This window comes from Rhinoderma darwinii, chromosome 2 (genome assembly GCF_050947455.1).
Source record: "Rhinoderma darwinii isolate aRhiDar2 chromosome 2, aRhiDar2.hap1, whole genome shotgun sequence".
Lineage (NCBI taxonomy): Eukaryota > Metazoa > Chordata > Amphibia > Anura > Rhinodermatidae > Rhinoderma > Rhinoderma darwinii.
In genome coordinates, this window is record NC_134688.1 from 276,275,456 (window position 1) to 276,292,442 (window position 16,987).

The window sequence follows — 16,987 nt, forward strand, 5'->3', positions numbered from 1 at the left end:
AAGTGCAGGTACAAAAAGTGGATCTTTAGATGGCGCTGCTGTGTGGTGAGAAGGATAAGGACCGGAGTCTCGAGGTGTTGATAATAGGTTGAATTTATTAAGAATGGCTACGCGTTTCAACGATGAACAATCGTCTTCCTCAGGCCATGCACATATCAGAGAGGACACATCTTAAATAACATGTTGGTACAAATTAACATAATTGAAAACAATTGAAAAAAACCCGCCAAATCTGACGGGGTCAAGGTGCGATCCTGACGTCACTCCCGGTTTTATTGCTGCTTCACAATGTTCACATTACGGGGCTATAAATACATGATATGTTTTAACATATAAGTTAAATATTTATTCATAAAGTAAAATGCAATTAAAATAGTGATAGAGATGAATGAAGAATGAATAAAAGAAAGCTGAGTTCGAAGTGAACAAAGTCGGGACGCTGTCTCGTTACCTAGGCAACGGAGCGGAGATCATAGCGAAGGAGCGAGTTGGTAGAACTGTGCTCTCCATGGATAAGTTATTGAACCCATTGAAAGCTACTTAAAGGTATGTATAATTTAAATAAAAACAATTTGTGCATGAAAGCCGTATCGAGTATAGGCATTAATGTGTAGCTGTGCTGATAAAACATTAGGTAACTAAATTTTGCATGGTTAGCAACCTGGATCAGTTCTGTTTATAATTAAACCGTGCAGCATATTAAAAATGGAATATAAGTTTTAATTAGAGTATGCATATTTTTTAAAAACAGGAATGTAAATCGGAGTGAGCGAAGCCGGGACGCGGCCTCGTTACCAAGACAACCGGGTGGCGATCGTAGAAAAGAAGCAAATTAGAAGAACTATGCTAGCCGTGGGTCACATATGCTTGAAGGTATGTATAATTTAAAAAATGTACATGAAAGTCATATCGGGCATAGGTATTAATAAATGGCTGCGCTGATAAGACATTAGGTGACTAAATTTGGCGTGGTTAGCAACCTGGATCGGTCATGTTTACAATTAAACCATGTAGCATATTATAAATAGAATGTAGATTTCAATTTTAATTGAAATACGCAGTATATTCGTTAAAAAGGAATATCAATTGGAGTGAACGAAGCCGGGACGCGGCTTTGTTACCAAGGCAAGCCGGCTTCCAAATGTATTCTTTTGTTTAAATTATACATGTCTTAAGCAGCTTCTAAGGGTTTTAATATCTTACCCACGGCTAGTACAGTTCTCCTAATTCCCTTCCTTGCTACGATCTCTACCCGGTTGCCTTGGTAACAAAGCCGCGTCCCGGCTTCGTTCACTCCAATTGATATTCCTTTTTAAAGAATATACTGCATATTTCAATTAAAATTGAAATCTACATTCTATTTATAATATGCTACATGGTTTAATTGTAAACATGACCGATCCAGGTTGCTAACCACGCCAAATTTAGTCACCTAATGTCTTATCAGCGCAGCCATTTATTAATACCTATGCCCGATATGACTTTCATGTACATTTTTTAAATTATACATACCTTCAAGCATATGTGACCCACGGCTAGCATAGTTCTTCTAATTTGCTTCTTTTCTACGATCGCCACCCGGTTGTCTTGGTAACGAGGCCGCGTCCCGGCTTCGCTCACTCCGATTTACATTCCTGTTTTTAAAAAATATGCATACTCTAATTAAAACTTATATTCCATTTTTAATATGCTGCACGGTTTAATTATAAACAGAACTGATCCAGGTTGCTAACCATGCAAAATTTAGTTACCTAATGTTTTATCAGCACAGCTACACATTAATGCCTATACTCGATACGGCTTTCATGCACAAATTGTTTTTATTTAAATTATACATACCTTTAAGTAGCTTTCAATGGGTTCAATAACTTATCCATGGAGAGCACAGTTCTACCAACTCGCTCCTTCGCTATGATCTCCGCTCCGTTGCCTAGGTAACGAGACAGCGTCCCGGCTTTGTTCACTTCGAACTCAGCTTTCTTTTATTCATTCTTCATTCATCTCTATCACTATTTTAATTGCATTTTACTTTATGAATAAATATTTAACTTATATGTTAAAACATATCATGTATTTATAGCCCCGTAATGTGAACATTGTGAAGCAGCAAAAAAACCGGGAGTGACGTCAGGATCGCACCTTGACCCCGTCAGATTTGGCGGGTTTTTTTCAATTGTTTTCAATTATGTTAATTTGTACCAACATGTTATTTAAGATGTGTCCTCTCTGATATGTGCATGGCCTGAGGAAGACGATTGTTCATCGTTGAAACGCGTAGCCATTCTTAATAAATTCAACCTATTATCAACACCTCGAGACTCCGGTCCTTATCCTTCTCACCACACAGCAGCGCCATCTAAAGATCCACTTTTTGTACCTGCACTTGTCTCTACCTAAGCGGTCCCATCTTGGACACCGACTCGGATCTGGCAGCAGCACTGTGGATATTATACGCTTTAAAACCTCCGCATTCCGGTGAGCATACTCTTGTCATTTTATCCTCACCCTGACCTACTGATCTACACAAGGTGGCGCCGTCCTTTTGTTCTTTATTTAGCTCTACTGTTAGACAGTTTTAATAAATTAAGCCCACGAAGTATGTACGAAACCCGATAGAGCCCGTACGGCAGCACAGAGAGGCCATGCAGCTCCGTACAAGTTAACAGTATGCCCTCCGTGCACTGACTTGCACATGGTCCAAAAAGTCTGTTAGTGATATTAGATTTTTAGATAAACTTACCTCCTGTTGCATACTGAGCACATTTGCAGGTGCACCTGTCATTATCTATATCTTTGGTGCTGAAGTCTGTCCCTGTGGCAGCAAAACTACTTGTCCGTCCTGCAGTCCCACTGTATCCTCTTACGTGTAGCCTAGAGAAGGAAAAACATTTTGCAGATGTCAATATACATGCTTGCACAGGAGCGTAACTAGGAAAGACTGGGCCCCATAGCAAACTTTTGACTGGGGTCCCACCTCCGCTGGGTATCACACAACCCCCCCTTGTAGATAGTGCCTCCCTATAGATTCCACCACACAGCACCCCCCTATAGATAGCACCATACACAGCCCCCTGTAGATAGCGCCATACAGCGCCCTCTGTAGATAACGTCTTACAGTCCCCCTGTAGATAACGTCTTTCAGCCCCAAATCCCCCCTGTAGATAACGCCATACAGCCCCCCTGTAGATAACGTCTTACAGCCCCAAATCCCACCTGTAAATAACGCCATACAGCCCCCCTGTAGATAACGCCATACAGCCCCCCTGTAGATAACGCCATACAGACCCCCCCTGTAGATAACGCCATACAGACCCCCTGTAGATAACACTATACAGCCCCCCCTGTAGATAATGCCATACAGACCCCCCTGTAGATAACGCCATACCGACCCCGCTGTATATAGCGCCATACAGACCCCCCCTGTATATAACGCCATACAGACCCCCCTGTAGATAACACCATACAGAACCCCCTGTAGATAAAGCCATACAGACCCCCCTCTAGATAACACCATACAGACCCCCTGTAGATAACGCCATACAGACCCCCCTGTAGATAACGCCATACAGACCTCCCTGTAGATAACACCATACAGACCCCCCTGTAGATATTGCCATATAGCCTCCCCCCCCCAAAAAAAAAAGAACGGCCTATAGTTTGTCCTACAAAAGACATGCATCCCCTATTCACAGGACAGGGGATACATGTGTGATCGCTGGCAGCGATAAGGAGAAAGGCCCCCGAAGTTCTCCATGACAAACCTCGGACATCCGGCGTCTGCGCAGTTCAATAAAAATGAAAGGAGCGCTGGTCACGCTTGCGCACAAGCGCGACCGGTGCGCAAGTCATTTCTATGAAGCTGCAGACAGACCCCGGAAGTCCGAGGTTTGTCATCGAGAACTTCGGGGGACTTTCGGTCCCCCGTCCTACTTATCGCTGGGCGTCCCAGCGATCACACATGTATCCCCTGTCCTTTGGATAGGGGATGCATGTCTTTTGTAGGAACAACCCCTTCAGTAGCGTCGCACTGTAGCAGCCATAGCGGCTGCTTGTGGAGCCTCCAGCCATATGGGGGGGGGGGGGCCCGGTGGGTGGCACGGGCTCCCTCATGCTGCGGGCCCCGTAGGAGCCGCTACGGCTGCTATAGCGGTAGTTACACCACTGTGCTTGCATCTAATGGTTTTGGCATTAAGACTAGGTGTAATATCAATGTATGTTTGTTTTTGTTTTTTTAGTTTATACTTTCTGTAAAATTAAATTTACATTTCTTCTCAAATAAAATAAAGCAACCTCAAAAAGGATCATTCCCAGCATGAGCAAGCTTAGGCAGGTTGAATAAGATTAGCAAAAAATGTCTGCTTTCATTTAAAATCAGTGCCACACTCGTCCACAGGTTGTGTGTGGTATTGCAGCTCAGACCCATTCACTTCAATGGATCTCAGCTGCAATAGACACAACCCATGAACAGGTGTTTGCATAGTTTGTGAAATAAAGCAGCCATGTTTCTTTCTTTTTTTTATAGCTGTAAAACCCCTTTAAACATCACAAGAAAAATACAGAAAGGTATATGGATCTCCGTAAACCTTGTGAACAAGCCCACAGGTAATTTATGGACAAGCAGACTAGGAGTATAGTACATTGTAATCCTGCTCAGATCCAGAAAAAGCGTTGCATGAGGTGCTCTGTGGGCTGTGTATACATATTTTCTTCTCTCCCTTTTATGATAATATTTGGGCTGAAGGGCCATCGCATGTTCCCTTCCTCAGTGATGCAGCATCAAAGCATTTAGTAAAGTCTGTCTGTAAAAAGACAAAGGCAGAGCATGCCCTGTACAAATGTGCCAATCCAAATAACCCGTGACATTTCAATTTATTTATCTAGAGTGTTGTTTGCTTCAGACGACAAAAAAATGTAATAAAGCTGAGATCCAATCCACACACAAACATGTCCTGTTTGTCTCGTAGTGAGTCTGGAGGCTTCCGTCACTCTGCCCGTAATGTTTGCCCTACCATGCTATGTGTGTATGAATAGCCCTAAAGTGGGAAAAAGGCTAAATGAAAACATTAAAGGATAAAAGGAAGCTTGTCACATGAGCCAGACCTATTTATTTCATTTATTTTACATGTGCTCTGAATATTGTAGAAAATTTAGCATAACAAAATTATTATCAGGTGATCAGTTTGGTTTCAACATGAAAACCCCCTTTTCAAATGAAACCTGTCAGGTGATCAACAGATCGACGTGGGTCTGGATTCTGGAACCCACATCGAACAGCTGATGTTGCTGGTGGAAGTAGCGGCTAGCCACATATTACCGCAGAGATATGTAGTATAACATGACCTACATTCAAATAAATTACTATGTAATACATGACCGGGGAGATTGCCCTACTATAGCGACCCTATGCCTCGCTCATGACCTGATGACCATATGTTTTATAACAACCTAATTGGTGGAGGTTGCTCAGGTGGGAATTGCAAAGTTTAGAAGCACATACATAGGCCGGCATCCTGACTACACATAACCTTCTCTACTTTGCAATCAATAGGGAAACCTACTCAGTATAAGGCTGGATTCACACGAGCACATTACGTCCGTAATGGACGGAACGTATTTCGGCCGCAAGTCCCGGACCGACCACAGTGCAGGGAGCCGGGCTCCTAGCATCATAGTTATGTACGACGCTAGGAGTCCCTGCCTCGCTGCAGGACAACTGTCCTATACTGTAATCATATTTTCAATGCGCTCATGTGAATCCAGCCTTAGGTCTCTGGAACTCCAATTTATATCAGTTAACCACTCAAGGATGGAGCTATTTTGGGGCTTGGGAAGAGCGTTTTATTTTTCTTAATTTTTCATCTGAGAGCCATAACATATGTTTGTAGTCAAATGAGATGTGTCTTTAATGGCAGCATATTGGAGTAAATATAATGTATTGAAAGACTTTTATTAATCTCTTATGGGGAGGATAAAAAAAACAGCAATTCTGTCATTTTTATTTTGTTTTGTTTTTACGTTGTCTACCATGCGGTATTAAAGACATGTTAACTTTATTCTGAGGTCATTACGTTTATGGCGATACCAAATGTATATATTTGTTTTACTACTTTTCCACAGTATAACCACTTAAACTATTTGGTTTTGTGTCGCCATATACTTTGAGCCATAACGTTTTTATTTTTCTATTGACTATAGTTTGTATTGGTACAATTTTGGGGTACAGAGGACTTATTGATTAACTTTTATAGATTTTTTTGGGGGGTGGGATGATTTTAAAAAAAAAATAATTTTCGTACAGAATTTGTGGCAAAACCAATTATATGTACATTTTTTTTTTTTTTTGTAATAAAGCATTTTGTAAGGGAAAAAATTGATTTCGTATTTTTTCGGAACGTTTTATTTCAATTTTTTTTTAATTTCCACTAGGGGACTTGGACATGCGATCGCGTGATTGCTTCAATAATACACTACACAGTGTATTATGCCTATCAGAGATCATATATGTAAGCTATGTTAACCTTTGAACACTATTTTACTTTTTATCTACATAAAAGAATAAGTAACCGCGTACATACAATACAATGCATTACTTATCTAATACTGATCCCTATATACAGCCTACATTTTATCCCAGAGCTACATTCACAATTTGGATGAAATCTCCCAGCATTCCTCCCTGGCTCATTGACTTCACAGTGCATCCACTGGTGATCTGCTTTATGAAATGTTATCTTTACAACAGACACTGTACAGTAATCTTATGTATAAAAACTAAGTGTCCCACTAGTTTACAGGAGCTCAGGTAAACGGTCAGAGATGTGTCTTACAACAAGCTTTTTGAATGTTTCCAATAGTAACCAACAGAACAGCTCATGCTAGAACTCAGAATTAGAATGCATTGCATTTACAAAAAGTTTAATTTTTATATCTAACTGTACATAACTGTAAAACTGTCCACAGGCAAATGTTCATTGTAGCATAAGTTCTTATAAAGAATGCTTAGCAGCCATTAATGTTTATTAAAGAGAATATTGGTTGGCACTACTCAACACAAGTGGCAGTTCCCATGTAGTACCAAAACTGCTGGGTTCTGTGGTGCCTCCGCTGCATATATGGGTGGTGCTTAGTGCAAACCAACTCCTATTATCAATAATTAGCAGCCGCTAAGTCTTCATATTAGATAGTCCCATTACCAGTAATGATATCAATTTTAATTCTCACCTGTAATTATCTTCCTCACTACCCAAAGAGAAGACGTCATACAGGGAGTAAGCTTCATTCCCATCCCAGTCCTGTAGCTGGATCCTCAGGGTGTATGAATTTTGAGTTGTTAATTGGTGAACAAATTCATTGCCCAACCAGAATTCTCCCGTGAGTGAACCAAAGCCCTGTAAGAGATTATTTCATGTTTTTTCTAAGATAAGGTTTTCACATTTTTTACATCTGCAATTAAAATAAAACGTTACACTTTAGATTTTATATGACTAGTTTTAGACTAGTGCTAGAAACATAGGCCATTCTACATTTAGCAGACAGTTTTTTTTATCAAAATTTTTTTTTACACTATCTATTTTTTATACAATTTTTAAAGAGTACTTTAGAAAACAAGTATGTCAAATGTATTCACAAGTAAGAAGAAATAGGCTTAAAGAGGCTCTGTCACCAGATTATCAAATCCCTATCTCCTATTGCATGTGATCGGCGCTGCAATGCAGAGAACAGTAAAGTTTTTTTTTGTTATGAGCAATTTAATATGTATGCAAATCAGCCTTTCTAATGGACAACTGGGCGTGTTTTCTCTTATTTCCAACTAGGCGTGTATATTGTTTTTAGCAGCTGGGCGTGTTTACTTCTTTCACTGCACAATCACACTGTGCTGTGCATCATGCTGGGCTGGAACAATGAGAAGTGTAGGACACTGATTAGTCACTGATTGGTCAGTCTCATACACTCCTCTGTACAACGCCCAGTTGGTAAAAAGTAAAAACACGACCAGTTGTCCATTGAGAAACTCATTAGCATAAATCTAAACTAGCTCATAACTTGCTAAAAAATTATCGTTTTTCAAATTACAGCTACATTACAGCGCCAATCAGATTATGTAGGAGATAGGGCACTTATAATCTGGTGACAGAGCCTCTTTAAAGAGTGACAACAGATCAAATAAGCAAGGTATGATGCACAAGAGCTTAATAAAAAAAAACATTTAGATGAGATCATACAATGAGCAAAAAAATGCGTTTAAAGAGGAATCACCGAAATAGGAGACAACAGTAATAAGAATAAAAGGCTAATGAAGGGGTGATAAGGTGGAAACAGAAATAGAAAGCTCACAGGAAATGTTCATGGTGCACCAAAGAATAAAGATGCGATAATAGTAATCTCAATAGGAGGGGCAAAAGAAGTGTTGAAGATTAAAGCTGGAGAGGAGGGACGACAGGAGGAATGGGGAAGCTAGGAGTCCAGTGACAAGAAAGCCCACAGGGCAAACAGGCCACATCTCATTAAGTATGGGGAGGAAGAGGCGGTGAGCTAAGGGGTAATTATTTACATAATCGGCCCAAGGCAACTATATTTTCTTAAATGTATCCATTTTATTCTATATATAGTGGTAAGAATTTTGTTTACCATGTACTAAAATAAATGCCTTTTTAGTTTGGAAAAGTCGCAGCAAGGAAGACAAAAGAGATTAAGGTATGGGTATGACTGGAGATTTTGGGGATTTTCACATTGAGGTGAGACCTTTAAGGATTTTCAATTATGTTATGGCCTGTAGAGAGGAAAGAAAGTATTTGCCAAGGTCTGCAGCAGTTTCAGAGTCTAGTGGCTGAAACTATCAGTAGAGAGCTCTAATAGCCAGAGTAGTCAACTAACAGTCCAAGTTTAGTAGACAAATAAGCAGAAACAGGTTGTAGTGTGAGGCAAATATGTGATCAGGAAACAATCCAAGTTCATTACACAGATAAGCTGCGACAGGTTTAGTGTGAGGAAGAGACGTGGTCAGGAAACAGTCTAAGTTTAGTACACAGATAAGCAGCAACAGTTGGTAAAGAAGCAGCAAATAACTGGACTAACTGGACTGGCAGGTAGCTTAACCCCTTCCCTCCTCAGCCATTTTTCGGATTTTCACTTTTGTTTTTTCCTCCCCACCTTCCAAAAGCCATAATGTTTTTATGTTTCCGTCTATATAGCCATACTATTCTAGTTGTAGTTTTTCATGGCACCATTTATTCTACAGCATAATGTACTGGGAAGCTGTAAAAAAATTATTTGTGGGGTGAAATGGGAAAAAACAGTGATTACGCCACATTTTGAGGGGTTTTGTTTTCACGGCATCCATCAAGTGGTAAAAACGACATATTCACCTTATTCTACAGGTTGATATGATTACGGCGATACCACATTTATATGTTTTGTTTTATGTTTTACCACTTTTAAGAAAATAAAACTATTTGCTAAATTAAAAATATCTTTTGTGTTGCCATGTTCTGAGAGCCATAACTTTTTCATTTTTCCATCAATTTAGCGATGTGAGGGCTTACATTTTGTGGGGCGAGCTGTAGTATTCACTGATACTTTTTGATCAATTTTTATTTCATTTTTTTGGAGTGCTAAGGTGACCAATTACCAGCAATTTGCTTGTTATATATATATATATATATATATATATATATATATATATATATATATATATATTATTTTTTTTTACGGCATTCACTGAGCGGGTTAAACAACGCTATATTGTGATAGTTTGGACTTTTACTGACGCGGTGATACCAGTTATGTTAACTTTTATTTTTTTTAACATTGATTTAGGGAAAAAAATGGGAAAAGGTTTTTTATTTTAACTTTTAATACATTATTTTTTTTGGAACATAACAAAAAACTTTATTTAACTGTTATTTACTTTTTTTATTAGTCCCCCTAGGAGACTTGATGCAGCGATTGTTGGATCGCTTGCAATATACACTGCAATACTGCCGGAGGCAGAGCTTCAAAGGAGTACAAAGATGTCAGACCATAGCAACCGTCTTTACCGGCCGATCGCGCCACGGGGGCGCTATGGCGTGTTTGAGGGGGCGCCCTCTGATTCTAACACTTTAAATGCCGCGGTCGCGATTGACCGTGTCATTTAAGGTGTTAAACGGGCGAAATCAAAGTGAACTTTAATTCCGCCCGTTGCAGTGAGGTGTCGGCTGCGTGTAACAGCCATCACCCGCTGTGTATAGAGCGAGCTCAGTCCGTTAGCTCGCTCCATACTTACCCTTAACCCTTATCACGTACACCTACGTGATTGGGTGGGAAGGGGTTAATAGTCTGGCAAGGAGGAAGTGCAAGGTCCAGGCTTATATAGGAGGTCATAGTGGGAAAAAAACTCACAAGTCAAGGATTTGAGATGTCTCAATGAGAAAAGCCACTGACAAGGACACAGGAATATCTGGTTTTAAATCCTGACAGTGTTTGATCTGCAGATACTGGAACAATTCTCCAACAGGCAGGGAAAACTTTTCCTGCCAGGTGAGGAATGGCTTTACACCTGAAATAGATAAGAAGTAAAACACTTTTCTAAGACCTGCTGCAGACCAAACTCGGAACATGTGTGGGGAATGGAGGCATGGGGGGGGGCATATTGCTACAAAATGGAACCAAAGGAAGAAATGGCCAAAGTAACCTAGCAGAATATTTAATTAAATCCCAGACCTTTAGAGAGTAAACTAAAATATGGTTGATAAAGGAGTGCTGGGTAGAAAAGAACCACAGGAGTCCATCCAGAAGAATCAGCTGGTATCCTAGCAAAATCCAGAGAGGGAGCTCATTCACAGAATGATAAAGAGCTGACTGAGCTATCTGAGCTGCCTGATAGTAGTTAGTTAGATCAGGGTCCCCAAGACAACTTTTCAGTTTGTGTCGATATATAATGTGACACTATTAATTCTGGGAATACCGCCCTGCTTTACATACTTTTTCATCAGTCTCTGAGGTAGTGACCAGGGACTTGGATCGGGAGCACGTGGAAAAGGTACAGCAGCTTAGGCCGAAAAACCATCTTCAACATATGCACCTGGCCCAGCCATGATATGTACATAATGGACATAACACAGAGCAGAGGCATTACAGCATCAGGGGATAGTTGGTCACAATTAAGGTATGTACAGTATATCATTGGTAAGCAAATCTCCACATATGTGAGATAATCCTGTGACAGTTGGAAGCGGAAATGTGAGTTCAAGAGATCAACCATTTGGTTGGGCAATGAGATATTCAAGGCATTGAATTTTGCCTAACTGACCACTAAACTTGATATTGACCCAAACCTAGACAAGGTTCGTAGAAGTTTGAGCAAAGAGGTGAGTGGGGATGTAAGGATCAAGAGGATATCATCTGCAAACAAGCAGAGCTTATGAACCACTGAGGCAACTTCTATTTCCTGAATATTAAGGTCCCGACGTAGATGACTAGCTAGGGGTTTGAGGGCGATGATAAAAAAGCAAGGATGAGAGGGGACAACCATAATGGGTACCACAAGTAATGGGAAACGGGGTCAGAGGAGACCCTGCCATAGCGCACTGTCAGGTTGTCTGTGGGATAATCTCTCACGGGGCCAGCAGAGGGTGGTGTGAACCCACATTGACACCAAGGTATTTGACGTAGGACTAAACTGGTGAGCAGAGTCTAAGGTAACCCCTGGTATTCACCCTTTAACCCCTACACAGGAAAGAAGAGGCTGGACGCAGCCCACAGGGATTAAGGGAGGCCGACATGACCGTCCTGGTAGGGAAAGGGTTACTTAGGTGAGGGAGAGTTGGTAGGAGCTGGAGGAGGGACGGGGAGGAGTTAAGGGGGACGGGGGGGGCTGTTCTGCGCTTCCCGCTGTTTCTCGGCATTGAGCCGGAAGCAGCGGGAGGAGTAACACAAGAACAGTAAGCTCCCACCCTCCCGCCCTTGGTTTTGTTACTCCTTAGGTCTTATGTACGTCCGTCTATGAGCGTTGTGTTTTATTTGTGTGCTTATTTAACATGTTTTTCTTTTTTCCGGAGTAGGTTCTGTTGTCATGGCAGCTGGCGGGGGGAGTCCTTGAGGCCAGTCAGTACAAAATGGTGGGGGGGTCGCATCGGGGGTATGCGTCCCCCAAAAAAGGTACATGGTTGAAGACTTCATCGGGTGGTATCCCTTTGAAGTGGTCTTCTGGTAGAAGGTATATCACTTGAAGGCTTCATCGGGTGTTATCCCTTTGAAGTGGACTTCTAGTGGTCGGTATATCACTTGAGGGCTTCATCGGGTGTTATCCCCTTGAAGTGGACTTCTGGTGGTCGGTATATCACTTGAGGGCTTCATCGGGTGTTATCCCCTTGAAGTGGACTTCTAGTGGTTGGAGCCATCTGCAGAGGTGAACGGTGCTTCCGAGCTGGTTTACGGCTGGAGGTAATTGGTGGTTTGCAGATGGCTAATTCGGTGTGTTCTTAAAAAGGAACATCTGAAGGGGCTTCAAGGACTTCCTCTGCTCGGGTTAATGTTAACGTTAAATTGTTATTTACGATTCTGACCCATGTTGGGTCATGTGAATTATTAGGAGGAATTCTATGGCGGATTCCTAACTAGTTATCCGAATGTTTCGGATTTAAATTGTTTTATAAAACTGTGAAATTAATAAACGGCTGCTGTGGCCATTTCACATCCAACCTCGGTGTCACGTGTCTTTACTAAAATGGGGGTGGGGGGATAGGATGATCTAAGGTTAACGCACGACTCTACCTAGGCAGGTCATGTGGACTTCGCTGCCTCCAGAGTAGTCTACCTTGGTAACGGCTAGCGTAACTTAAGGGCAAGCTCTAGTACAGTAAGAGGAGTCAGGTATAGCAAAAGTTCAGGACAGGTGACAAGGTTTATCACAGGTTGTTAGCCAGAGGTCAGGGCAAGCAGCAGAGTTTTGTCATGGGTCACTTGCAAGAGGTCAAGGCAGGCAGGAGGCAAGGATGGTCAAAAGATACAGGCAGAGTTCAAACACAGGAATTCCAACATATATAGCAGATAAACGCAAGCTTGGGTGAACCAAATTGCTCTGGCAAGGAGCACAGGAAGAGGAGAACCCTTTATACCCAGGAAAGCTGGGTGGAATCATTTGGTACGTGCTGGCTGCTTGAGAGAGAGTCCAGTGGGCAGACACTTGAACAGAGCATCAGCGGTGTGAGAGGCAACAACACACTGACCTCTGAGAAGAGGAGCAGTGCAGGCCAGGAGGGGGAAGAGCAGGTAAGTATATGATGCTGGCGGCAGGGAGCAGAGGTCAATACATGCACAAAGCATTGGGGAACTTTAAAGTGCTTTTTAACCAGGTGACAAAATGCGAAGGAAGGCCCTAAAGCCCTACTACTGTGAAGAGATATGTCCAAAGGAACGTGTATAACACTTTCTTAATGACGAGGTAGAGTTATATATCCTCAATGTTTCTATGATGACAGCAGTGCAGCTGGTGAGTAACCCTGCAAATATTGTCAGAAGCCAAGGAACAAAGCCAACCTGATCTTTATGAATTAGCGCACATAGACCTGTGTTCAAACACAAAGCAAGGATTTTAGCTAGAAAGTTTGTTATGCTTATAAAGCTCTTTGGTATACGCTTTGGTATGTTTATAAAGCTCTTTGGTATACGTTTGGTATGTTTATAAAGCTCTTTGGTATGTGCTTCGGTATGTTTATAAGGCAAGTTAAAGCCTTGAACAGGGAGAGAAGCTTAAAAAAATACTTACCTCAGGTGAAAAAGACCCGAGGGATCGGGCAGGAAAGTATCAATGGAAAGGCTATAACGGATCAACGATGTAGAACAGAGAGGTGAGGAAAGGATAGCATGGTGTATGTGGTTGATTTCCAAATGCTTAATAGAAATGTCTGGCATTAACTCCTGAAATAAAGAAGTATATTGTAAGTCAGTAATGGATTTAGAGAGAGCAGGGGTTCCGGTGCCATCTTGCCTGCACATCCTGAAATGGAAGCATGCCCCATTACTTGCCTTTGCTGCTACTGGTGCAACATTTTAGCTTCCCAAGGAAGAAGTCATGTATATGCCAGGTCTCACACTGTAAAGTAGGTGCAAGTGTCCACCCTATAGTAGCAGGTAGCAGTTCAAAGCACGCAACAAGTGCAGCGCATATTCGGAATGTGACCGTTCTAGCGCCACCAGTAGGACATCTTATTCAAAGATTTTATTACACAGATACTGCTGATGTCAGATCATTGGGAGGTATAAGAAGGTGATTGTTAAAGCATTTAGATACGACCAGAGTATTTAGTACTAAACAATAAACATAATGGGTAATAGATGTGATCTCACATACTCTGAACATGGGATAATTGTGGGAGAAGCTCTAGTAAAAGCACAAGAAAACAAATGCTGCTGTAAAGGATCTGCCAGGCACTACGTCTGGGTATACTCCCAGGATTAATCAGTCGACACCTGAGGCCTGACCTCTGAGACTGACACCTGCTCCCACCAATCAGGGTGGCAGGCTCAGGAGTGGGAGAGCCTATTGCGGCCTGGTCAGTCAGAGTTAGCTCCGCCCCCTGTCCATTTATACCTGCCGTTTTCTCTTCCTCCTTGCTTGTTATTCTTCTTGGATTCCTGGCCCCACTGCTGCCTTGCTCCAGCCTGCTTCTGCCGTGCTTCTGCCTTGCTTCAGTTCCGTTTATCCTGCGTTGCTCTGCCCCTGGCTTGCTTCTGCTCCGTGCTCCCGTTTGTATACTCCACTACATCCTGATCCTGACTTACTCATTCACCTCTCCGTTTCCTCGCGGCGTTCCGTGGGCTACTGTATTCCCTTGCGTGTTCCCAGTTTGTACTCCCTTGCACTTAGACAGCGTAGGGACCGCCGCCAAGTTGTACCCCGTCGCCTAGGGTGGGTCGTTGCAAGTAGGCAGGGACAGGGCGGTGGGTAGATTAGGGCTCACTTGTTCCCTTCACCTCCTTCCTGCCATTACAGCTGCACTTGTGATTTGTTCCAGTGCAGTAGTCATTAATGTTTTCAGAATATGAACCATAACACAAAAAGACAGGGACTGAATGCAATAGATGGTATTAAATGACTATTGAAAGATGAAGCTAAGCATTGGGTTCTACAGGCACACAGACGTGTCGAATCTCAACTTCTTTACGTACAGTACAATGCCGTACATTACAATTTATGTGTAACACTCCGGGCTAGACTATAGGCCCAAGGGCGAGGTCCCCGGCTAGCATAGATGGAAATTGAGGGACAGACTTGAGTGATACTAAAGAACTTGTCAGAAATGGAGCTGCGCTCCAGCGCACAGACAGTCTGACACCAAGCAAGGAAGATGAATGATGGGACCGTTATTGTGTTGGTACATGCTAACCCTGTGTGTGGAGTCTAAGGAATCCCTGTTTTTCACCATTAACGTCCGCAGGGAGGTATGGACTTTGCAGGTAGGATTTTCAGGTGGTGATTCCCAGGACAATACCCAATAGACAGTTGATTAAATGACAGGTTTAGTCAATATCATGGTGAAATGGATCTGGGTCGGCAAGAGGTGGGCAATGGAAGGTCCAGAAACTAATATCAAATGCAAGGTCAGGGTCAGGCCAGAGGTCAGTTAATTATCGAATCAAGAGGACTCAAGACAAAACCGGGTCACACACAGGGAATCAAAGAAAGACAACAGGAAATTGCCAGGAATTTCAACAACAGAGCTAAGAATCAAGCAAGGAACTTCAGGAGCAGTTCCCCCTTAAGGTTTCCAGCCTCTAATGTCATCACCTTTAGCCGAGATTCGGTCCTGCGGCCCAACCACGTTTAGACCAGAGCAAGGAGCTGTGGCATTACTTTGGCAAAGGGCAGCCACAGCTCCGGACAAGGGAACTGTAACGTCCCTGGTCGCTGACCACGAACTCCTTCCATCCAGTCGAAGCCCTTCTCTCCAGAGATGTCTGCACATACGGCCGTCCTGTTCAACAGTGACCACCAGGGTGCGCTCACGAGCTCAGTCCAGACTCAAGAAGCCAGAGCGCACGCATGTGGGAGATTTAGCTGATTGCTCGCAGAGCACCCTGGGCTATAAGAAGGTCTCAGCCCCTTCCTCCCACACCTGAGCATTGTTGTCGTATCCTAAGTTTGTCTTGCAAGTGGTCCCCTAGTGTTTCCTGTATACCACGCCTGTCCTGCTACTCCACGCCTGACGTCTACCTGCTGCCTAGTCCCAGCCAAGCCTGCCTTGCTACTGTCCGTGCTGCCACAGGTACCTTATATGAACTATAGACTCTGACCTGCGCCCTGTTGGCCAGCTGCCATACCGCCAAGGCGGTATGGCCCTGTGGGTCCACGACTCCTATGTGACAGGAACAAGCACCCTGCCGGGCATCGCATTCACGCAGCGATCGGTTAAGATCCCCGCAGTATGGTATTGAGCAAAAGTGGACACAACAAAGTATGTTAGTAAGTGCTCATAACAAGCTGATTAAAAGGTGTATTGCTAGATAGGGAAGAGGCATTCTTTTGTTCAGAAACGACTGACCCTGGAAATCTATGACACAACACTTGTGAACTTGTAGCTAGGGGTTTAACACAAGGGGGACTTGTGTAGCTAGGGGTTTAACACAAAGTGGACAAAACACATGTTAGTGGGCTCCAACCCAGTGGGCCCCCCAACGCATGCTTACAATTGCAGAGGGGCATCCGGCAGGGTCAGGCTTACGTAAACAGCGTAGTTTGCTGTTCTACTCTGTTTCTGTAAACTTCCATAGAACTGAATGGGTGGTATGGAAACAGTATAGCGAGCTACGCTATTTCCATAACTGATCCGCTGTTTACGTAACTTTTATTCACAGTATAGTGCTTCCCCACACAGTATAATGTTCCCATAGCTGCCCCACACACAGTATAATGTCCCTATAGTGCCCCCCCCGCACACAGAATAATGCCCGCTATAGCTGCTCCACAAATAATATAATGCACCTACAGTGCCCCCACACAGTATAA

At 42.8% G+C, this 16,987-nt stretch overlaps 1 protein-coding gene across 1 annotated transcript in view; it reads right to left on the reverse strand.

Annotated features, from left to right (window-relative positions):
• The window catches only part of LOC142741151 (angiopoietin-2-like), an 80,948-nt gene that overhangs the window by 1,768 nt on the left and 62,193 nt on the right, over positions 1-16,987 (reverse strand). The window contains exons 7-8 of the mRNA XM_075850538.1: positions 7,222-7,388; positions 2,741-2,871 (exon numbers count right to left, since the gene is read on the reverse strand). Coding sequence (XP_075706653.1) covers positions 2,741-2,871; positions 7,222-7,388 — 298 coding nt within the window. The remainder of the gene's footprint in view (positions 1-2,740; positions 2,872-7,221; positions 7,389-16,987) is intronic.